At 45.2% G+C, this 24,541-nt stretch overlaps 1 protein-coding gene across 1 annotated transcript in view; it reads right to left on the bottom strand.

Moving 5' to 3' along the window:
* slc25a21 (solute carrier family 25 member 21) overlaps nt 1-24,541 on the bottom strand; it is a 330,659-nt gene that overhangs the window by 55,173 nt on the left and 250,945 nt on the right. The window contains exon 4 of the mRNA XM_078407167.1: nt 778-861. Within this exon, the coding sequence (XP_078263293.1) occupies nt 778-861 (84 nt within the window). The remainder of the gene's footprint in view (nt 1-777; nt 862-24,541) is intronic.

Here is a 24,541-nt window from a genome sequence, read left to right as displayed (position 1 = left end):
AACTAGCAGGAGGATAAGACTGGAAAATAGAAAATTGTCTCAAGTACTTCAATCATCTTAAATGCACAACTACACATTGTAAGCAGGAAGGAAAGCATTTAACCTTTTATTACTGCAACTTTCAATGGTATTCTTTCATTTCACTCTTTCTTAGCCTAAAGAAAGGTCCCCATCTGAAACGTTACTGTGGAAGCTTATATGTTAACTCTCATCAAAAAAGTTGATGGTAACACAATCTCTAGCTGCTCCCTCTCCATACTGTGCTGGTGTGCTGAGGAAAAGATGGAACGTTGGCATGTGCCATTCAATGCATTGTTTGTATGAACAAAAGCTTGATTAGTGACCAGCAAAAAAACTGTTGAAATTGGCAAAATCTCATTAATCTCAATGCAACAGCTCCTAAGACAGAGCATGGATTGGGAGCATTTTCCTGTCAGTAGACAATTTGAAAGTAAAAGTTGTGGTGATTCATTGGAGCTACAAGAGAATGCAGATGCTGGTATCTAAGCAAAAAAACAAGCTGCTGGAGTAACGCAGTGTGTCAGGCAACATTTATGGAGGACATATTTAGGCAACTCTTCGGATCTAGACCTTCTTCAGACGACCCAAAATTTGCCTATCCATTTCCTCCAGAGATTCTACCTGACCCATTGAGTTACTACAGCACTTTAGCAACAACAAAAAAAAGTATTTCTCGAAATACTACAGCTTCAGAACAATTAATGTACAAATTAATCAATGTTTTATGCAGTGATAATTGAAATAAAAAATTCTTACCCTTCTTGATGGAAGATTGTCTTAAAGCAGTGGCCAAGACTCCTGTAACTATTGGCATCACCTTTCCCTCTCTGAATCTGGAACCTGGGAAGAAACAAAAAATTATTCAATAACTCCAACAAGTTTAAGTTCGATTTATTTATCATCCCTATGATGAAACTAAAATGTACCAATAATAAATATAATTGCATAGATAATTGTATACCAACAAACAACTCACAGCCTCACACTGCCAGAAACCATGGTTCGATCCTGATCTCGAGAGCTATCTGTGTGGAGTTTACAAGCTATGAACTAAAACGACACCACACCCATTTGTCACCAACCTATTCCATTTACAAACATTCCCTACTTCAACCTGTTCATTTGCATTTCCACCTTCGCAAACTTTAGTCTCTTTATCCAATGGTTCAATGGCAGGAAATAGAGCACAGCAATGGTGGACAGATATTTTGTAACTGAAAGGGTATAGCTATTAGAGTTTCATGTAGCTCTTCTAGGTCGCTTGACTTTTGTATTAATGATTTAGTATTCATTGTCTGGGACATGGTAAAGAGGTTTGTGGATGAACTTTATATTTCAGGGAGATATGAATGAACAGTTGAGCAGAAAAATAGCAAGTAGAACATATTCCAGAGGTAATAGGAGGTGCAACAAGGCAACATACACAAATAATATTCAGATATTGAGACGAGACCCTTCTTCAGACAGAGAGACAGGGGAGAGGGAGACTGGAGATATGGAAGGGCAAGGCGTGAAAATGAAAGTTCAAAGCAGACAATGCTCAAGAAAATGTAGAATGGTTCATTATTGGCTGAGGGGAAGGTGCAACAAGGCATACAAAAAATAAAATTAATCAGAAGGACAGTGAAACTAGTCAGAGAACTAGGGTGGGGGATGGATGGAGAGAGAGGGAAAGCAAGGGTTACTTGAAGTTAAAGAAACCAATATTCATACTGCTGGGTTGTAAGGTAGACATAAAATGCTGGAGTAACTCAGCGGGTCAGACAGGACCTCAGGAGAGAAGGAATGGGTGACGTTTCGGGTCGAGACCCTTCGTCACACTGAAGAAGGGTATCGACCCAAAACGTCACCAATTCCTTCTCTCCCGAGATGCTGCCTGACTCACTGAGTTACTCCAGAATTTTGTGTCTACCTTCGATTTAAACCAGCATCTGCAGTTATTTTCCTACACTGGTGGGTTGTAAGCTGCCCAACGCAAAATATGAGGTACTGTTCCTCCAATTTGTGTTTGGTCTTACTCTGACTGTGGATGAGGCCCTGGATAGAAAGGTCAGTATGGAGGGGGAATTAGTGTTTAGCAACTGGGAGATCTCGTAGGCCTCAGCGAATTGTGTTCAGTAAAACAATCGCTCAGTCTACACTTGGTCTCGCCGATATAAAGGAGTCCACACCTGGAACAGTGGATAGTGTAGATGCAAGTGAACCTCTGCCGTACCCGAAAAGATTGTCGGAGTCATTGGAGTGAGCTCCAATATATCGGCAGAGTAGATTAATCAGGATGTTTGCCGGAGTGTGAAACTTGTAACTTTATGAAAAATTTGAGAAAATAGGATTGCTTTATTATGAAAGGAGAAGGCTGAAGGGAGACTTGATTGATAAGTACAAAGGGTCTGAAGAGAGTAAATATGTCCTTACTGTATTTACTTTCTAAATACAACTGGTCAAAATCCAGGAGGAATTGAATTAAAATAATTAGTGTTAGGGTGAGAGGAGAATTTTTATTTCACCGAGGGTAACCGTTCTGGAGCTCTCTATCTGAAAAAGTGGTGGAGTCACTTTTAAACAGCAATCTGTGAGTATTTTAAGGTGTAAGAGTGGTGTTAGAAGGTGAGATTGGGCTGGTTAAATTCTTTCAGATGGGCTGAATGCCTTCTTTCCATACTGAAGAAGGGTCTTGACCCAAAAACGTCACCCATTCCTTCTCTCCAGAGATGCTGCCTGTCCCGTTGAGTGACTCCAACTTTTTGTGTCTATCTTCGGTTTAAACCAGCATTTGCAGTTCCTTCTTACACTTTAAATTTTCTTTGCAGCTTTCAAATTACTGGTCAAAGATTTTTGGACCATTGATCCAAACACATGAAGCTTAAATCTCACCATAGCAACTTGGGAACATAATTTCAGATAAAATAAATATATTTTGCAGCAGCATCCGAGCACAATGCAAATCCAAGCAAAATAGAAATTATAGATAAGTTATTCAAAATAAAAGGGTTGTGCAAAAAACAAGGAATGAGTGCAAAAAAGCAATTAGAAAACAAGTCCATGGTGGTCCATAATGTTATGTTGCCAAGGTAGGATTAGGACGACAGGTTGATTCAAAAAGCTGATAGATGTGGGAAACTAGCTGTTCCTGAACCTGATGATGTGGGACTCCTGGCTCCTGTATCTTCTAGCCGAGAGTAGCAGTGAGAAGAGGGCATGGCCCGAATGGTTGGGATCCTTGATGATTGATGCTGTCTTCTTGAAGCAGCGCCTCATGCAGAAACTTCCAATAGTGGGGAGGGCTGTGTCTGTGATGAAGCAGAGTAAGTCCACTACTTTCTGCAGCCTCTTGTGCTGTCGTGTGTTGGAATTGCCGTGATCAGGCCACGATACAACCAGTCAGGATACTTTCCACAGTGCATCTATAGACGTTTGGTCGGCACACATGGCGACATGCCAAATCTCTTTAAACTTCTAAGTAAAGGCTGTGCCTTATTCGGGATTACATCTATGTGCTGTGCCCAAGACATCATCTGAGAGGTTAATGCCCAGGAATTTGAAGTTTCTAGCTCTCCCCACAGTAAATATGTCCTGATAGTTGTAGGAAACCCACCAATGAAAATTAGCATGTGGTTTTCCAACTTCCCTTTTCTGAAGTTAAAGGTTAGTTGCTTGGTTTTTGTTGACATTGAACGGGAGGTTGTTTTTGTGGCAGCACTCAACCAGATGTTCTGTCTCTGGTCTGTATACTGACTCATCATACACTCCATGGTTCGGCTGAAACAGTGCCTGACTTACATGTTCCTGTTATCCAGGTGGTCCAGAGCAGAGTGAAGAGCTGGTGAGATGGCATCTGCTGTTGTGGTGACATCAAATTGAAGTAGATCCAGGTCATTTTTTAGGCAGGAGTTGGTTCGCAACATAACCAACCTCTTGAAGCAATTCATTTATTGGTAGATGTAAGTGCAACTGGACTGTGGTCATTCAGGTGTACTCTTCTTGAGCATCAGTACATGAGATGTCTTTTTGAAGCAGGTAGGAACCTCCAGACCACAGATGTGAGAGGTTGAAGATGTCCTTGAATACTTCAAACATTGGTCTGCACAGGTCTTTAACACTTGGCCAGGTATGCAGTTTGGGCCAGATATTTGAAGTAGAATCAACAAGCATTGAAAAATACGACTCTTCATTTCCTTTACAGATTGCTTATACACCGATGAGTCAAAACATTTAAACCACTGACAGGTGAAATGAATAACATTGATTATCTTGTTACAATGGCACCTGTCAAGGGGTGGGATATATTAGGCAGCAAGTGAACAGTCAGTTTTTGAAGTTGATGTGTTGGATGCAGGAGAAAAGACCTGAGTGACTTTGACAAGGGCCAAATTGTTATGGCCAGATGACTGGGTCAGAGCATCTCTGAAACAGCAGAAGTGAAAAGGGGTTGTGAGCTCGAAAATCTCTGCATACATCTACTACTACAGTCGAACTTCAGCAGCAGTTGCTCACACAAAGTTACATTTTAACAATCCTTTTTGCCCAAATAGAATTCCAAACTCAAGGCATCTTCCTACATTGTTGCTGAATTCTTCCAGCAGGTGTTATTCATCATTTCCCCTTTGTTTTGCTTTTGATAATTGTGTTCTTTTCAATTTTGTGTTTTAAATCTCTTCAAATCATAATCCTGTTTACGTTTACTTTAGTTTAATACCGTCATGTATACTGAGGTACAGAGAAAAGTGTTTTTTTGTTACAAGCTATTCAGTCAACGAAAAGATTATACTTTATTACACTCATGTCATCCACAGTGTTCAGATACAGTGTACAGGTCACCACATGTCAGTTTGCACATTCAAATTGCGACTGCATGGGTTACCACATCGTCATAGAGTCACACAGCATGGAAACAGGCCCTTCGGCCCAACTTTCCCATGCTGACCAATATGCTGCATCTACACCAGTCCCACCTGCCTGTGTTTGGCCCATATCCCTCCAAACCTTCCCTGTCCATGTACCTATCCCAAAGATATGTGGGTTCGTAGGTTAACCAGCCTCTGTAATTTGTCCCGAGTATGTAGGGAGTGAATGAGAAAGTGGGGTAACATACAACTAGTGTGAATGAGTGATCGATATTTGGTGTTGACTTGGTGGACCAAATGGCCTGTTTCCATGTCTGAACTAGATTGCTTGCTTACTTTGGGCAAGGAAAGAACTGTGAAATTTGCATCCAGAAACAGAGAAGAACTCAGAAACATTTGTAATCACAATTAATATTGTGCTGTATTATGCAGCTGGATTTACTATCTCCCAAATCTCTGACCCATATCTGTCCATGCCCACACTCATATAGCACATGCAAGAGACCCTGTCTTCAAAATGGTCCTAGCCATTGCATCAAGATCTTGCTCTATCATAAGTGTGTTGTTGCTGGTGTGCAAGAGAAACTCATGCTGAAGCAATTCATGTACAGGCATTTTCCACTCTTCAGAAATGCAGTGGAAGCAAATCATCTTCAAACCCAAGGGATTGCTTCAGTTGATGAAGAGTGACCTTCGACAGTTGGCAGAGCAGAGATTTGCCAGACATGAAATTTTGTTTTTTTTTCCAATTTTTAAATCTTTGATATTAAAATGGAACGAAATAATGAGAAAAATATTGTTAAGAAAATAAAACCACATGTAAATATTTACACATTCATAAAAGGTAAAAGTCTAAAAGTATTAAGCCAAAGGAATATAATTATGGCTAACTTTCCCTTTTGCCTTCTGATTTTTTGCCCTAAAATTCCAATTGAAAGTAAGTCCCAATTGTCTCCCATTGTAATGCTGCAAATCCTGGGTAACTACCATTGGGCCCCATAGAGAGTCCAGCAGCCAGATGAACAAACGGATCCAGCTTTCTGAACTGTAATGTTTACAAGTTTAACTTTCAATTGTTGAGTGTTGCCCGTTCCAATCAGAATCACCAAAAACAATCAACATGATCCAGCTCAGCATATTGTTTTAGGTTTTGAAAAAGATGGCTTTAACTTTTCCATGTTTTAATTATGTGAAAAGTTATCTAAGTCACCGGGTACGTCCTATTGTGACTTCATTATTTCAGCTGAAACTTTTCCAACTTTCAAGCCTTGGAGGAGACAGTTTAAAATGTCTCAGTGTTTTATAAATCATCATTAATATTTGTGCAATGCAGGATAAAGCAGCATGCACTTTAGGCATCCCGAATGAAACAAATAACTTAAAAACATAGATAGCACCTATTCCAAACATCTAAAATTAAGGGGTTTTGAATTGCAGTCTTGGTTATGATTAGTCTTGAGTAGATTGGCTTTAACTTAACATGAGCATATGTTCAGCGGGATCCCGTTATCTACAAGAGATCACACAAGAACATAAAGGATTTATGATAATCAGTTTGAGATACATCTGCACAACTTGTGTTCTTTTGCTACTTCTGAGGAAAAGTTTAATGTATTTTTTTCTTGCCAAGAGCCGTTTCTTTCAGTCACCCAGTCTGCTTTGCTCCAAGTCACTGTAAATGTATGAACAGGGGACATGAATTTTGCCTGTCGTAGACAAGAGCCATTTTTATTGCTCCTCCATGGCACCTATGATGGTGCAGGGCTATCAATTTTCTTTCATGTGTTCAGCTGATGAACCAAGGTCCGTTCAGGCCCAGCTTTATCACAATGAATTTCTCAATCTTTCTTTATTATCTTATATTCTTTTAAATGCATTTTTTCAAATAGTATTCCTTTGGAAAAGTTTAGAGTTTTGATGAAAGTCCCTCACGGAAGGAAATAAGAAAAGCCGGATCGGCAATTTGTCCCCTATATCTCCCATGACTCCAACAAGACTATGTTATATCTCAGTACCACTTATCCCAAGTTCAAGTCATTGTTCTGTTATCGGTACATATGACAATTAAACATCTTGCCTTGACTCTCACCATCCATATCTCTCACCTCTCTAATATCCAAAAATCCATTGATCTCTACCCTGAAAATACCTAGCAACTGAACCAACATCTGTTGAGGTATAAAATTCTAAAGATTGAGTCACCTCTGACATCTATATACTACTAAAACTCTGCGGTCCAACATTCCGTATGTATGGATGTATATGTGTATGTACGCAAAGATTCCGAAGAGTTTCTGTCCATAACTTACAAACCCTACTCCTCCCTGACGGTACACCAAAGCGCTACGATTTTTGTACCGCCATATTCACCATTAACATGGGCAACTATTGTAAGTACTTTCGTTCAAATTGAAGCTGCCTTTTTAAAGCTAGAGAGATATTAAAGTTTAATTTTCATTTCTAACCCTTTTCTTGAAGGGGCTTCAGCGCGTGATGTCACAATGGCACCCGTGCACCAATGAGAGATCAGCTCGGTTTTAAATTTACATCTTCAGCTTGTGACGTCACAATGCTTGTGTGAGATTGTTGCAACATTGTTGCGAAAAGCAACTGCCAGTTTTTTAAAGTTGTGCAAGTCACTTAACATACACAGATCAGCATGGGGCCCCTATTCCCTCCCTCCCCCCCTTCCCCCCTCAACCCCTTCCTCCCCACTCCTTCCCACCTCCATCCCCACTCCCTCCCCCCCTCCTCCCCAACTCCCTCCCCACCTCCCTCACCCCTCCTCCCCTGACTCCCCCCCCTCCCTCCTTCCCTCCATCCTTCCCCCCCTCCCTCCACCCTTCCATCCCTCTCCCCCTCCCCCCTCCTTCCACCCTCCCTCGCCCCCTTCTGGTTACAAAGGAAACCCTACGGGGACGGGCCCAACGGGGAAAGAGGGGTACTGGGAAAAGGGGAGGTCCCCCTCCCTCCCCTTCCCCCCTCCCCTCCCCCCTCCCCCTCCCCCCTAACCCTCTCCCTCCCCCTTCCCCCCTCCCCTCCCCCCTCCCCTCCTCCCTCCACACCTCCCTCCTCCCTCCCTCCCCATCTCCCGGTTACAATGGAAACCCTACGAGGACGGGCCCAACGGGGAAAGAGGGGTACTGGGAAAAGGGGAGGTCCCCCTCCCTCCCCCCTTCCCCCATCCCATCCCCCCTCCCTCCCCTCTCCCTTCCCCCCGTTCCCCCCTCCCCTTCCCCCCTCCCTCCACACCTCTCTCCTCCCTCCCTCCCCTTCCCTCCCTCCCATCCTCCCAATGCTTGTTTGAGATGGGTGCTACATTGTTTCGAAAAGCACCACTAACAGATCGCAGTGAGAAGCACTATGTGACCGTGAATGTTTCAAAACAGGCACTTAAAAAGCACTTATCTTTTTTTAAAGTTTTTTTTTTTATTGCAAGTCACTTAACATACACAGATCAGCATTGGGCCCCTATGCTCGTGGGCCACCGGGGCAAGTGTTTCGAAAAAAGCACTGAGAGTGTGTCTGGGGGAGAGAGAGAATGGGGGGGTCTGAGAATGGGGACTGGGGAGGGGGACAACAGGGGTCGTTGCGGAGGGGGCTTGGTGGTGGGGGAAAGAGGGATACTGGGAAAAGGGGAGGTCCCACTTCCCCCCTCAACCCCTTCCTCCCCCCTCCTTCCCACCTCCATCCCCACTCCCTCCCCCCCTCCCTCCCCCCTCAATTCCAACCTCCATCACCACTCAGCCCCTAACTCCCCCCCTCCCTCCTTCCCTCCATCCCACACTCCCCCACTCCCTCCCCCCTCCCTCCACCCTTCCATCCCTCTCCCCCTCCCCGCTCCTTCCACCCTCCCTCCCCCCCTCCCGGTTACAATGGAAACTCTACGGAGACGGGCCCAACGGGGAAAGAGGGGTACTGGGAAAAGGGGAGGTCCCCCTCCCTCCCCTTCCCCCCTCCCCCCTCCCCCTCTCCCTCCCTTCCCTCCACCCCCTCCCTCCAAAACTCCCTCCCCCATCCCTCAACACTCCCCACCTAACTCCCCCATCCCTCATTCCCACAATCCCTCCATCCACCAATCCCTCCCCCCTCCCTCCACCCCTCTCCCCCTCCACCCTCCTTCCACCCTCCCTCCCCCTCACGGTTACAATGGAAACCCTACGGGGACGGGACCAACGGGGAAAGAGGGGTACTGGGAAAAGGGGAGGTCCCCCTCCCTCCCCCCTTCCCCCATCCCATCACCCATCTCTCCCCTCTCCCTTCCCCCTCCCCCCCTTCCCCCCTCCCCTTCCCCCCTCCCTCCCCTCCTCCCTCCACACCTCCCTCCTCCCTCCCTCCCCTTCCCTCCCGCCAAACCTCCAAATGCTTGTGTGAGATGGGTGCAAAATTGTTTCGAAAAGCACCACTAACAGATCGCAGTGAGAAGCACTATGTCACCGCGAATGTTTCAAAACGAGCACTTAAAAAGCACTTATCTTTTTTTAAAGTATTTTTTTTAATTGCAAGTCACTTAACATACACAGATCAGCATTGGGCCCCTATGCTCGTGGGCCACCGGGGCAAGTGTTTCGAAAAAAGCACTGAGAGTGTGTCTGGGGGAGAGAGAGAATGGGGGGGGGTCTGAGAATGGGGACTGGGGATGGGGACAACAGGGGTCGTTGCGGAGGGGGCTTGGTGGTGGAGGAAAGAGGGGTACTGGGAAAAGGGGAGGTCCCCTTCACCCCTCAACCCCTTCCTCCCCCTCCTTCCCATCTCCATCCCCACTCCCTCCCCCCTCCTCCCCCTCCCTCCCCATCCCTCTCCACCTCCCTCAACCCTCCCCCCTAACTCCCCCCCTCCCTCCTTCCCTCCATCCCTCCCTCCCCCACTCCCACCCCCCTCCCTCCACCCTTCCATCCCTCTCCCCCTCCCCCTCCCCCCTCCTTCCACCCTTCCTCCCCCCCTCCCGGTTACAATGGAAACCCTACGGGGACAGGCCCAACGAGGAAAGAGGGGTACTGGGAAAAGGGGAGGTCCCCCTCCCTCCCCCCCTTCTCCCTCCACTCCACCCTCCCCTCCCCCCCTCCCTCTCCCCTGCTCCCTCCACACCTCCCTCCTCCCTCCCTCCCTCTTCCCTCCCTCCCATCCTCCCAGTTACAATGGAAACCCTACGAGGACGGGCCCAACGGGCCCACTCGGTCTAGTCTATATACTAAAACTCCTGTTTGTTTGTCTGTTTGTGTGTTTGTTTGTTCCTGAACTACAGCCAAAACGGTACACGATAGCGCGACAATTTTAGGTCCACCTTACTCACCATTGTCTCTTTGGTGCTAATGGAAGAAGTTTCATTGAAATCGGTGTTATATTTTTAGTTATTCACATTTTAAGGTTTAAATTTATCTCCCAGGCAGGAAGGGAGGGAGGTGGAGGGACGGGGGGAGGGGGGATAAGGGGGGGTTGAGGGGGATGGAGTGGGAGGGGAAGGTGGAGGGGAGTGGGGGAGGAGGGAGGGGAGAGGGGTAGGGAGGGGGGGAGGGGTAGAGTGGGGGGAGGGGATGGGGGGTGGAGGGAGGGGGGAAGGGGGGAAGGGGGAAGGGGGAGAGAGTGCTACACCAATGCAGGAGAGGTTTGGGCCCAAAGGGTCCACTTAGTCTAGTAATCACTAAATTTGAAACTGTTACTTTTGGTTCAAAGCACTGTAGCACAGGGAACCACCATCAATGTGTTTTAATGTGATCACCTTTCATTCTTCTAAATTCAGGATAGTATATGAAGAGTCTGCTTAACCTCACCTTACACAACAACCTCTCGATGCCAGAATCAACCTGATGAATATTTAGAGACAGAAGGGATTATAGATGTTGGGATCTTGAGCAAAGCACAAAGTGCTGGAGGAACTCAGTGGGTCAGGCAGCATCTGTGGAGAAAATGGACAATCGAAATTTTGGGTTGTGACCCTTCTTTTTAAAAAAAAAAAATTATTTAAATTTTAACAAAACAAATACATGTATGAACTCATAGTACGCGATGGTACCTACATTATAAATTCGATTATACATTTAAATTCGATTATACCTGTATTGTTCTGTATTATCTCCTCACCTACAACCCCCCTCCCCCACCCCCCAGTTAGAAAAAAGAGGAAAAAGGAGAAGAAGAAAGATAAAGAAATAAAAATTTAAAAAAAGGAAAGAAAGAAAGAAAGAAGAAAGAAGGGAACCTGGAGACAAGAAGGAAACACTTCCGGCTAATTTCTTATTAAATTCTTTTTAGGGGTATCAAAACAATCCTGAAATTAAATATTTCCAATTCTTAATCCTAGTTTTAAAGTGAATGGGTTCCAAAGTTTCAAAAAGAAATCATATTTATCTCTCAGATTATAAGTAGCTTTTTCTAATGGGATACAACTACGCATTTCTGCATACCATCTTGCAATTCTTGCAGCAGTAGTAGCAAGCAGCAGCAAGCAGCACCAAGCTGTGTTGCTTGGGAAGTAGTGTGTGGGGATTGTGTGGGGATTGTGTGGGGATAGTAAGGAGTAAGACCTGTGTGATCTCCCGGACTAGTTTCGATCGCCTAGCTTGGGGTCGGAGAGGAATTTCCCGGATTTTTTCCCAAATTGGCCTGGGTTTTTTGTCCGGTTTTTTGCCTCTCCCAGGAGATCACTCAGTTCTTTTGGGTGGGCGGTTGGAGCGGTTGGAGTAGCGGCCGGGCGGTAGGTTTAGTAACCGAGCGCGGGGCTTTGTTTGGAGAGTATGACTGCCAGGGCAGTTTTTTGTTCTGGGTGTCAGATGTGGGGAATCTGGGAGTCTGATAGTCTTCCAGACATCCACATCTGCGCCAGGTGTGACGAGATGGGGCTCCTAAGGGACCGTATTAGGAACCTGGAGCGGCAGATTGATGACCTCCGTCTGATTAGGGAGAGTGAGGAGGTTATAGATAGGAGTTACAGGGAGGTGGTCACTCCTAGACCACGGGAGGTAGACAAGTGGGTCACTGTTAGGGGGGGCAAGGAACAGAGGCAGGGACTAGGGAGTACCCCGGTGGCTGTACCCCTTGGAAATAAGTACTCCTGTTTAAGTACTGTTGGGGGGGACAGCCTACCTGGGGGCAACGACGGTGCCCGGGCCTCTGGCAAGGAGTCCGGCCCTGTTGCTCAGAAGGGTAGGGAAAGGAAGAGGAGAGCAGTAGTAATAGGGGACTCTATAGTGAGGGGGTCAGATAGGCGTTTCTGTGGACGCAGTTGGGAGACCCGGATGGTGGTTTGCCTCCCTGGTGCCGGTGTCCGGGATGTGTCTGAGCGTGTCCAGGATATCCTGAAAGGGGAGGGAGAGGAGCCAGAGGTCGTGGTACATATAGGTACCAACAATATAGGTAGGATAAGGGAAGAGGTCCTGAAAAGAGAATTCAGGGGGCTAGGAAGAGAGTTAAAAAAAAGGACTTCCAAAGTAATAATCTCAGGCTTACTGCCTGTGCCACGCGATAGTGAGAATAGGAATGGAGTGAGGTGGAGGATAAATACGTGGCTGAGGAACTGGTGCAGGGAGCAGGGTTTCAAGTTTCTGGATCATTGGGACCTCTTCTGGGGGAAGTATGACCTGTACAAAAAGGACGGGTTGCATCTGAACCCGAGGGGAACCAATATCCTGGCGGGGACATTTTCTAAAATAACTGCGGAGACTTTAAACTAGTACGGTTGGGGGGAGGGACTCAAACACAGATAGCTAATAGGCAGTGTGTGAGGCAGGAGGCAGAAAAGGGAAACACTCAGACCCAATATGTAGGAGAGAAAGAAGGGAAAAGAAATAAACTGAGAATAAGAAATGATGGGTCCCTTAAATGTGTATATTTTAATGCTAGGAGCATTGTAAGAAAGGTGGATGAGCTTAGAGCCTGGATTGACATCTGGAAGTATGATGTTGTGGCGATCAGTGAAACATGGTTGCAGGAGGGTTGCGATTGGCAATTAAATATTCCAGGATTTCATTGTTTCAGATGTGATAGAATCGGAGGGGCAAGAGGTGGGGGTGTTGCATTGCTTGTCAGGGAGGATATCACAGCAGTGCTTTGGCAGGACAGACTAGAAGGCTTGATTAAGGAGGCTGTTTGGGTGGAACTCAGAAATGAGAAAGGTTTAGCAACACTTATAGGGGTGTATTATAGACCGCCAAATAGGGAACGAGAATTGGAAGAGCAAATATGTAAGGAGATAGCAGATATTAGTAGTAAGCACAGAGTGGTGATTGTGGGTGATTTCAATTTTCCGTATATAGACTGGGAATCACATTCTGTTAAAGGGCTGGATGGTTTGGAGTTTGTAAAATGTGTGCAGGATAGTTTTTTGCAGCAATACGTAGAGGTGCCTACCAGAGAAGGGGCAGTGTTGGACCTCCTGTTAGGAAATGAGATGGGTCAGGTGACGGAGGTATGTGTTGAGGAGCACTTTGGGTCTAGTGATCATAATGCCATTAGTTTCAATATCATTATGGAGAAGGTCAAATCTGGACCAAGGGTTGAGATTTTGGATTGGAGAAAGGCTAATTTTGAGGAGATGAGAAAGGATTTAAAAGGAGTGAAATGGAAATTGTTGTTTTATGAAAAGGATATAATAGAGAAATGGAGGAAATTTTGAGAGTACAGAGTCTTTATGTCCCTGTTCGGTGGAAAGGAAAGAATAATAATTTGAAAGAGCCGTGGTTTTCCAGGGAAATTGGACACTTGGTTCGGAAAAAGAGGGAGATATACAATAAATATAAGCGGCAGGGAGTAAATGAGGTTCTTGAGGAATATAAAGAATGTAAAAGGAATCTTAAAAAGGAAATTAGAAAAGCGAAAAAAAGATATGAGGCTGCTTTGGCAAGTAATGTAAAAGTAAACCCCAAGGGGTTCTACAGATATGTCAATAGCAAAAGGATAGTGAGGGATAAAATTGGTCCATTAGAGAGTCAGAGTGGACAGCTATGTGCTGAGCCGGAAGAAATGGGGGAGATATTAAACAATTTCTTTTCTTCGGTATTTACCGAGGAGAAGGATATTGAATTATGTGAGGTAAGCGAAACAAATAGAGTAGTGATGGAAATTAGGATGATTAAAGAAGAGGAGGTACGGACATTTTTGAAGAATATAAAAGTGGATAAGTCTCCAGGTCCTGATAGGATATTCCCTAGGACATTGAGGGAAGTTAGTGCAGAAATAGCAGGGGCTATGACGGAAATATTTCAAACGTCATTAGAAACAGGGATGGTGCCGGAAGATTGGCGCATTGCGCATGTTGTGCCTTTGTTTAAAAAAGGTTCTAAAAGTAAACCTAGCAATTATAGACCTATTAGTTTGACGTCTGTGGTGGGAAAATTAATGGAAAAGATACTTAGGGACAATATATATAATTATTTGGATAATCAAGGCCTGATTAGAAACAGTCAACATGGATTTGTGCCTGGAAGGTCATGTTTGACTAATCTTCTTGAATTTTTTGAAGAGGTTACCAGGGAAATTGATAAGGGCAAGGCTGTGGATGTTGTCTATATGGACTTCAGTAAGGCATTTGACAAGGTTCCACATGGAAGGTTGATTAAGAAGGTTAAATCGTTGGGTATTAATAGTGAGGTTGCAAGATGGATTCAACAATGGCTGAATGGGAGATACCAGAGGGTAACGGTTGACAATTGTATGTCAGGTTGGAGGCCAGTGTCTAGTGGAGTGCCCCAAGGATCTGTGTTGGGTCCACTGTTGTTTGTCATTTACATTAATGATCTGGATGATGGTGTGGCAAATTGGATTAGTAAATATGCAGATGATACTAAGATAGGTGGAGTAGTTGATAGTGAGGTAGATTTTCAAAGTCTACAGAGAGACTTGGGCCTTTTGGAAGGGTGGGCTGAAAGATGGCAGATGGAGTTTAATGCTGATAAGTGTGAGGTGCTGCATTTTGGTAGGACAAATCAAAATAGGACGTACAGGGTAAATGGTAGGGAATTGAGGAATGCAGTGGAACAGAGGGATCTGGGAATAACTGTGCATTGTTCCCTGAAGGTGGAATCTCATGTGGATAGGGTGGTGAAGAAGGCGTTTGGTATGCTTGCCTTTATAAATCAGAGCATCGAGTATAGAAGTTGGGATGTAATGTTGAAATTGTACAGGGCATTGGTGAGGCCGAATCTGGAGTATGGTGTGCAGTTCTGGTCGCCAAATTATAGGAAGGATGTCGACAAAATGGAGAGGGTACAGAGGAGATTTACTAGAATGTTGCCTGGGTTTCAGCACTTAGGCTACAGAGAGAGGTTGAACAGGTTGGGTCTTTATTCTTTGGAGCGTAGAAGGTTGAGGGGGGACTTGATAGAGGTTTTTAAAATTATGAGAGGGACGGACAGAGTTGACGTGGGTAGGCTTTTCCCTTTGAGAGTGGGGAAGATTCCAACAAGGGGACATAGCTTCAGAATTGAGGGACAAAGGTTTAGGGGTAACATGAGGGGGAACTTCTTTACTCAGAGGGTTGTGGCTGTATGGAATGGGCTTCCGGTGGAAGTGGTGGAGGCTGGCTCGATTTTATTATTTAAGAGTAAATTGGATAGGTATATGGATAGGAGGGGATTGGAGGGTTATGGTCTGAGTGCAGGTAGATGAGACTAGGTCAGGGAGAATGGTCGGCGTGGACTGGTAGGGCTGGACAGGCCTGTTTCCATGCTGTAGTTGTTATATGTTATATGTTATATGTTATTGTGATCTTTCCAAGTGACCGCCACAGATTTTTTTGCTATTGCTATTGCTATTTTGAGAAATCTTTCCTGATATTTATCTAAAATTAATCTTGGTAATATTCCTTTAGTATCTCCCCATAAAAACAACCTTGAATCCAATGGTATGGTCTTATTCATCAATTGTTCCAAAAAGTTTTTTAGGTCTTTCCAAAAAGGAGTTACCTTAGGACATGCCCATGTGGAGTGTAAAAAAGTACCCACATCCTGGTTGCATCTAAAACAAATTTCAGGTAAATTTGGATTTAAATTGTTTAATTTTTTCGGAGTTAAATATAGTTGATGTAAAAAATTGTATTGTACTAAACTATATCTCACATTAATAGTATTTTTCATACTTTCTAAACACAATCTTTCCCAACTTGGTTCATCAATGCTAATATTCAGATCTGTTTCCCATCTTTGTCTTGATTTTTGAATTCCTGTCTTTGGACTAGATTTTGTAACAAATTATACATTGAAGATATAATTTTTTTAGTTCCCTTGCCCTGAATCAGGGATTCAATTCCTTTAATTTGAAATAAAAACATTGAATTATAGATGTTGGGATCTTGAGCAAAGCACAAAGTGCTGGAGGAACTCAATGGGTCAGGCAGCATCTGTGGAGAAAATGGACAATCGAAATTTTGGGTTGTGACCCTTCTTCAAGCTGATTGTAGGAGGGGGATGAAAGCTGGAAAATGGAGGTGGGAGCATGACAAAGCATGACAAAGCATGACAAAGCATGACAAAGCCTGGCAAGTGATAGGTGAGGGTGGTTTGTTTTATTATGGGTGGAAGGGGACAGTGGAGAGGCGCGATAAAAGGGAAATTAGGGGCAGTGATGGGAGATGGATGAACAAAGGAGGGGGAAGGAGCAGAGAGCATGGAGAGGAGGCGGGAGTATGGGTTTTACTGGGTGGGGGGAATGCAGGAAATAGAGAGGTGGTGGGGTGATATTTGTTTCATTCCTTTCATCACAAGCATATCTTCCCTTCGGTAGGACAACCAGACTCAGAAATGATATTCCAACATGATGCCTTATCAGGGGTTATATATTTATAGCAAGAGGTCTTTCTCCTTATACACAAATATTCTTGCAACAAAGGCTAATGTATCACTTGCCTTCCAAATTATTTGCTTCCCTTACCCTGTCTGTCTTTAATGCAACTCCATACCCACCAATGTGGTTGAATCTTAACTGTCTCTTTAATTCAGTAGAACTGGGGATGGACAACAAATGAATGAATGAATGAATGAATGAATGAATGAATGAATGAATGAATACGTTTATTGGCCAAGTATGTACACATACAAGGAATGTGCCTTGGTGCTCCACTCACAAATGACAACACAAATATACAGTTAACAATTACGAATAAAGCAGAAACACATCAAAACAATAAGGATACAACATTACGGTCTAAACATGTGGGTGAAAATAAACCAGAGCAAAAAAGAAACTACAGACTTTGGTTATTGAGTAGAACTACCACTCGTGGAAAAAAGCTGTTTTTATGTCTGGCTGTGGCGGCTTTGACAGTCCGGAGTCGCCTTCCAGAGGGAAGTGCTTCAAAGAGTTTGTGGCCAGGGTGAGAGGGGTCAGAGATGATCTTGCCCGCTCGCTTCCTGGCCATTGCAGTGTACAGTTCGTCAATGGGTGGAAGGTTGTAGCCAACAATCTTCTCAGCTGTGCGAACGATCCGTTGAAGCCTCCGGATGTCATGCTTGGTGGCTGAGCCCAACCAGACCATGATGGAGAAGGTGAAGACGGACTCAATGATAGCAGTATAGAATTGGACCATCATTGCCTGTGGCAGATTGTGTTTCCTCAGCTGCCGCAGAACGTACATCCTCTGTTGGGCCTTTTTGACGGTGGAGTCGATGGTGGCCCCCCATTTAAGGTCCCTGGAGATGATGGTTCCAAGGAACTTAAATGACTCCACAGATGTGACTATGGTGTTGTTGAGGGTGAGTGGGGGGAGGGGAGGGGGAGCTCTTCGAAAGTCTACAATTAGTTCCACTGTCTTAAGAGCATTGAACTCCAGGTTGTTGCGATGGCACCAGGATGCCAGCTGTATAACTTCCCATCTGTAGGGAGATTCCTCCCCATCCTGGCTCAGTCCAATCAGGGTTGTGTCATCTGCAAACTTGAGGAGCTTGACAGAGAAATGCCAGCATTCTCAGCACCATCCACATCCCTTTAATGAATACTAGACGACCCGTGGACCCGTTGGGTTCCCCGTTGTTACTAAAGATTCTTTAGTAACTTGTCACTTTCTTTGTTGAACTAAATTAAGGCACATGTTGCAATCAAAAGCACTTGAACAATTGGTTGGGCAGAAAGCAGCCAAAACAGTACACAATAGCACAATAATTTGAACGAAACACGACCCGTGGACCCATTGGGTTCCCGTTGTGACAGCCCCGGGGCCAGGGGCGGGCGAGGGGGGAGAGGAAAGGGGAGAGGGAGCCACCTACCCCGGCCCCGGGTGGCCATTGTGGCAGCCAGCAGCAGGAGAGCGGCCGCAAGGCGCTGCCCCATGTTCGTCCTGCCGACGGCCATCTTCTTTGACCTTCTCTCTGCCGCCGCACTGCACCACGGAAGGAAGGTCAGGTGCAGGGCATGACAGGACGGGCGCCGGTCCTCCCGGCACTGCTGCGCAGGCACACTGCCGCCGGGCCTGGCAATCCTCCCCCAACTGCGCACTTGCGGATACCGGATCTGGCAACCCTCCCCCACCTGTGCAGGCGCGACTGCCGGGCCCATTCACAGTATAAAGTTTATAAAGTAAATTGCTTTTAAAATATAACAAAACTTGATACTGTATACTGCAGGCGTATGGTAAGGTGCCCCTAACATTGTTGTGCTATCGTGTATTGTTTTGGCTGTATTTGGCTATGTATACATATATACATACAAAATTAGAGTTTTAGTAATATACAAGACAAAGTTGGGCCCATTCCCCCACCCCCCCATTCTCTCCTCCCCCAGCCCCACTCTTACTCTCCCCCACCCCCCCTTTCCCCAGCACCGCCCTTTTCCCAGCACCCCCCTTTCCCCCACTCCCTCCCACCACCAACCCCCCTCCCCCCACCCCCACTGTCCCCTTCCCTAGTCCCACTCTCCCTCCCACCCCCACTCTCTCCTCCTCCCACCCTCCCCGTTCCCTGCACTCTTACTCTCCCGGAGCGGTGGACTACTGGAGACGAGCAGCGTGGCGGCTGTGGCCACGCCGAGCTGGGATTACTGGCGGCGGTTGTGGGGGAAAGGGGAGAGAGGGGAGAGGGGAGAGAGGGGAGAGAGGGGGGAGAAGGGAGAGAGAAGCAAGGGGAGAGAGGAGAGAAGTGAGGGGGGAGAGGAGAGGGGAGCCCCTGATTGCGGGCGGGTAGCTCCGCTAACGGCGTCCATCTTGTTTGTGCGAGTAAAGAGAGAGTCCGTGCGTGCCCTATGGTGACGACATATGCACAGCAGCCCTTAGAAATGAGACTTTTGAACTTTAAAATGTCTCTAACTTAAAAAATATAAGACCGATTTAAATAAACTTGGTGTAAACAGTGGCCGTGAGAGCGGTGATTAAGATGGTGCTATGGTTTACCGCTTTGGCAAAATCACAGAAATACATATATTTACATACGGATATATATATATATACAAGATTTGAGTTTTAGTAGTATAAATAAATATAATATATGATATATATACTAGACCAAGTGGACCCGTTGGGCCTGTTCCTCGTAGAGGTGGTACAGGGAAGGAGAGAGGGTGTGACTGAGGTGCCCTGGACCCAAAGCCTCTCCTGTATTGGTGTAGCACCCTCAACCCCCCACTCAACCCCACCCTCCCAACCCCCCACTCTCCCATCTTCCCTGACCCCCACTGTCCCCCTTCCCCCCCACCCCCACTCTCTCATCCCCCCACCCCCACCCCCCACCCCTGCTGTCCCCTTCCCCCACCCCTCCTCCTCCCCACCCCCACTCTTCCCTTCTCCCCACCCCACCCTGTCCTCCTCCCCAATCCCACTCTCCCTCCCACCCTCACTGGCACTCTCCCCATTCCCCCATTCCCCACCGCCCCCCTTTCCCCCACTCTCTCCTCCCCCCACCCCCCATTCTCTCCTCCCCCAGCCCCACTCTCACTCTCCCCCACCCCCCTTTCCCTCACTCTCTCCTCCCCCCACCCTCCCCACCCCCCCATTCTCTCCTCCCCCAGCCCCACTCTCACTCTTCCCCACCCCCCTTTCCCTCATTCTCTCCTCCCCAGCCCCACTCTCACCCACCCCCTCTCTCCTCCACCCCTCCTCCCCCACTCCCCCCACTCTTACCCCCCTCCGACCCCCACCCTCCCCACCACCCACTCACTCCACCCCCATTCTCACTGTCCCTCTCCCCCCCCCCCACCCTCCCCCACTCTTCCCCTTCCCCACCCCCACTCTCCCCTGACCCCCACTGTCCCCCCTTCCCCCCCACCCCCACTCTCTTCCCCCCACCACCACCACCACCCCCTTCCCCCCACACCCTCTCTCCTCCCCCCACCCTCCCCCTCCCCCACCCCCCTTCTCCCCCTTTCACTCTCACTGTCCCCTTCCCCCCACCCACATTAAAACTCTAAATGAATCTTTATTTTCTGGAACTTTGCTCAAGCCTTCTGAGGAATGTTATAAAATATATAGTCCGTGACTCTAATATCAATCCTGTACATTATTTGCATGTATGCGCTGAATATTGAAGTGACTCCATGTGAAAGAAATACACTGGGCACACGTATATTAATTTTGGTGAAGTCATTCTACAAGATTTTAAGTATGCCTTTTTGGGTACAGGTATTCCTAATATTCTTGTCTGTATATTGCACTGGAGATAACATTGCTACCTTTAATGTACTGTTTCTAACCCTTTTAAAAGTTGCAAGTCTTCATTGCAGCTATAAAGGCAGACAAGATAGCTGCAGTTACAATGTACATGATACAAAATTATATCATGCCTATTCATGTGGCAGCCTTAAAAACTTAAACAAATCAGTACAGCTACCGACTGCAGTATTCCCACTTCAATAACTACAATCATGTAAAAATCACATGTGATCCTATAACCGGATTTATATTATATCTGTGCTGCCATGAGTTTGGCAAGAGAATATTGCATGTATTTGGTTACATGTAAAATAACTTTGAAATATTCTTGATTTGTATATAAAAGATTATGCCTTAAACTGCCAGTCATTCTCATAATAACTATAATAACAAAAAGGACACATAAACTGGTCTCATGTACAAGGTTGAGGTTGCCATGTTAGGTTTTGAATTTCTGTGTCTTTAAAATAACAAAATGATTCTTTCATGGAAAGTATCATCTTAAATTTTGCACACTGATTTTGTTTATTTTGAAATGTAGTACTCATTGACATAATTTAGTTATAAAATACCTTCATTTCTTTTGAGTCAAAATTTCTTAGTTTTCAAGGTGTATTTTTATGGAAAACGAGTGAATATATTCTTCAGTGGATGCTAAAATTCATTAAGCATAATGCTGAATGATAACCTATAGGGATGGTTTCATAGATTTTTTGTAGTAAGCCCAAGTAAATAATTTATTCCAAAGTCTACCCTATAATGGACCTGGTGCTTGGATGTGGTGTAAGGAGGAAGGGGTATATAACAGAACTTGGTGCTGAGCAGCATGTCTCCACAGATGTATGTATAGATCTATAAGTGCTTTGAAGCCTTTGTACATGAAGTGCTTTGTACATGAAGTCATGAAGTGCTTTGAGAGGCTGGTCCTCTCACACATCAAATCCAGCATCCCTGACTCACTGGACCCACATCAATTTGCATACAGGGCAAATAGATCCACAGAGGACACCATCTCTCTGGCTCTTCACACTGTCCTGACTCACCTAGAGAGACAGGGCATGTACGTGAGGATGCTATTCATAGACTATAGCTCCGCCTTCAACACGGTCATCCCCACCAAGCTCATCACCAAACTCCACCAGCTAGGCCTCAGCTCGTCATTATGTGACTGGATTCTGGACTTCCTGCTGGAATGACCGCAGGCAGTGAGAATGGGCCCGCACCTGTCCTCCACTATCACCCTGAGTACCGGCACACCACAGGGCTGTGTTCTGAGCCCCATGCTCTACTCCCTCTTCACACACGACTGTGTTCCTGCATTCGACACCAACACCATTGTCAAGTTTGCAGATGACACAACGGTGATCGGGGATGAAACAAACTATAGAGCGGAGGTGCAGAACCTGGCGGACTGGTGCTCGGATAACAACCTATCCCTAAATACCACCAAGACCAAGGAGCTGATCATCAACTTCCGTAGGTCACATAACGGGGAATATGCCCCGATCTCTATCAACGGGGACAGTGTGGAGAGAGTGTCCAGCTTCAAGTTTCTGGGCACTCACATTTCGGAGGACCTAACATGGTCCAATAACACTGCTGCGCTGGTCAAGAAGGCACAACAAAGACTGTTCTACTTAAGAACACTGAAAAAGTCTGGTCTACCCCAACAGCTGCTGACGACCTTCTACCGCTGCACCATCGAGAGCATCCTAACGCATGGCATCCCTGTGTGGTACCTCAGCTGCACGGAGGCAGAAAGGAAAGCTCTACAGCGGGTAGTCCATAGAGCTCAGAGGGCCATCGGAACACAGCTACCAGACTTAGAGGGAATCTACAACACACGATGCCTCAGAAAAGCTACCAGCATCCACAAAGACTCTTCACACCCCTGCAACAGTCTGTTCGAACTCCTTTCATCGGGCAGACGATACAAGGCCTTCTACGCCCGCACCTCCAGACTCAGGAACAGCTTCACCCCCAGGGCCATAGCTGCTATGAACCGGTCCTGCTGAGCCGGATGGCCACAACGCATAGATCAACTTGCACTTTACCCTGTCCAAAACTGTTACAACTGTTTCGTTTCGTTGGGTTGCTGCTGTCTAAATTACTTAAATTATTGCATCGTATGGGAGGCGCATTCCCAATCTCGTTGTACCCCTGGGTACAATGACAATAAAGATATATTGTATTGTATTGTATTGTATAATAATTTAACTCCATGACTCAGTTTTGTACAATCTTTGGTGCTTCAAGGAACCTCTCACATGACTGACAGACCTAAGAAATAAGATTTTGCAAACTTGAGTGATAACCGGTGTACAAAAATTACACCTTTTGTTTATTCATTTAAACAGAATGTCTTTAAAGAGTGACTGTAACATGGACATTTTTTTATTTCAGGTGAGAGGGGCAGAGTATAAAGGAGATATGCGGGGCAATTTTTTTATACAGGGAGTGTTGAATGCCTGGAACAGGCTGCTGGGGTTGATGGTTGATGCAGATACATTACTGGCATTTAAGAGACTTTTGGATAGGTACATGGATATGTAGGAGAATGGAAGGATATGGATTATGTGTAGGCAGATAAGAGTTGGTATTGCCATAATGTTTGGCATAGACATTGTGGCTCGAAGGACCTGTACCTGTGCTGACCTGTTCCATATTCTATGAAATTTACAGGTAAAAGGAATTCTGTCATTCCAGATACTCGCAGTTGCCTTTTGAAAATTAGATAGAAGTGCGCTTGAATACCCATGTGGATAAATCTTATGATTGTCTGCCCTGTTATAGTGTCCCAACTAAAGTTGAGGGTCCCATCATTTGACAAATCTGTGTGCCTCCAGTTCGTTTCTCATCAACCAGAAGGTAGATATGAAGATAAAAGAATCCTAGCTCTTTCCCTTATTAAGTAATGTTGGAAAATAACTGCAGATGCTGGTACAGATGGAAGGTATTTATTCACAAAATGCTGGAGTAACTCAGCAGGTCAGGAAGCATCTCAGGAGAGAAGGAATGGGTGACGTTTCGGGTCGAGACCCTTCTTCAGACTGATTAAGCAATGTATGGCTGTATTGGTACTGGTGGGAAAATCTTGAAAAGAGTTGACTGATCATGTGCAAATAGTGAAGTACCACAAGGTAGGGTGTCGCTATATCAACCAACATAACCTTTATCCTAACCAACAATGGCCATTTTATTCCCGGTTTTATTACTGGTATTTGTTGTTGGTTTAGTTAAGATTACATTCAATAATAATAGAGCTTTGGTTACACATGTGTAGTTTTATGTGAAATAGTCTTTAACAAAGCTATATTATACTCTTTATTGGACACCTTGACCCGTAAAAGAGCAGTTCATATCATTTACAATAGTGCCTAAACCACTGGCTTGCCTCATTCTTTTCACATGTCAATGCAAATGATGCCATTGTAAACTATTTGGGATGGTGACCCAGAAACCTATTAAAGGGGGGGGGGGGGTCAGTACAAGAAGCATTACTTCAACATCTGCTACCTTATATTTGTAGATAAGGATGCCCTTTTCAAGAAAATTAAAATATTATTGAGCAAACCTGCCCAAGAAAGGATAATCATGAACATATAAAATCTCTTAAGTATAAACTAATCATTTCATACTTTGCATAGACTTGAAATCATTATTATCACTTTTTCATTTTAAATTATCCTAATCAGATGCAACTTGATGGTGAAATTACTCCAACAATTATTGAATGAAAAACAAAAACATTTAATGTATATGTAATATAAATAATATCCAATTTGTTTTAAAATAGACAGTATCAATATTAATATCAAGCATTCAAAAAACCACAATTCCTGGTACCATCCTGCTCTATATTTATGATGAACTCAACAAGGTTTTCATATTCTTTCGATGAGCGTGCAAAATTGCACTTATGTTCTGACTGCAGGCCAAATACTTTATTTGTATTTACTTTAATTTCAGCCTAAGGTGTCCTAACCAAGCATGATGCCAAACGAAACTAATCTCTTCTGCCTGCATATGGCCCCCTTTTAAATGTTATAGTCTCTTCCTCAATTGCGTCTGGTGCTGTAGCAATTCACATTCTTATAGATTCTCAAATTTA

This window comes from Rhinoraja longicauda, chromosome 10 (genome assembly GCF_053455715.1).
Source record: "Rhinoraja longicauda isolate Sanriku21f chromosome 10, sRhiLon1.1, whole genome shotgun sequence".
Lineage (NCBI taxonomy): Eukaryota > Metazoa > Chordata > Chondrichthyes > Rajiformes > Arhynchobatidae > Rhinoraja > Rhinoraja longicauda.
Note: the sequence above shows the minus strand (reverse complement) of the source record. Positions and strands in the feature narration are given on the sequence as shown.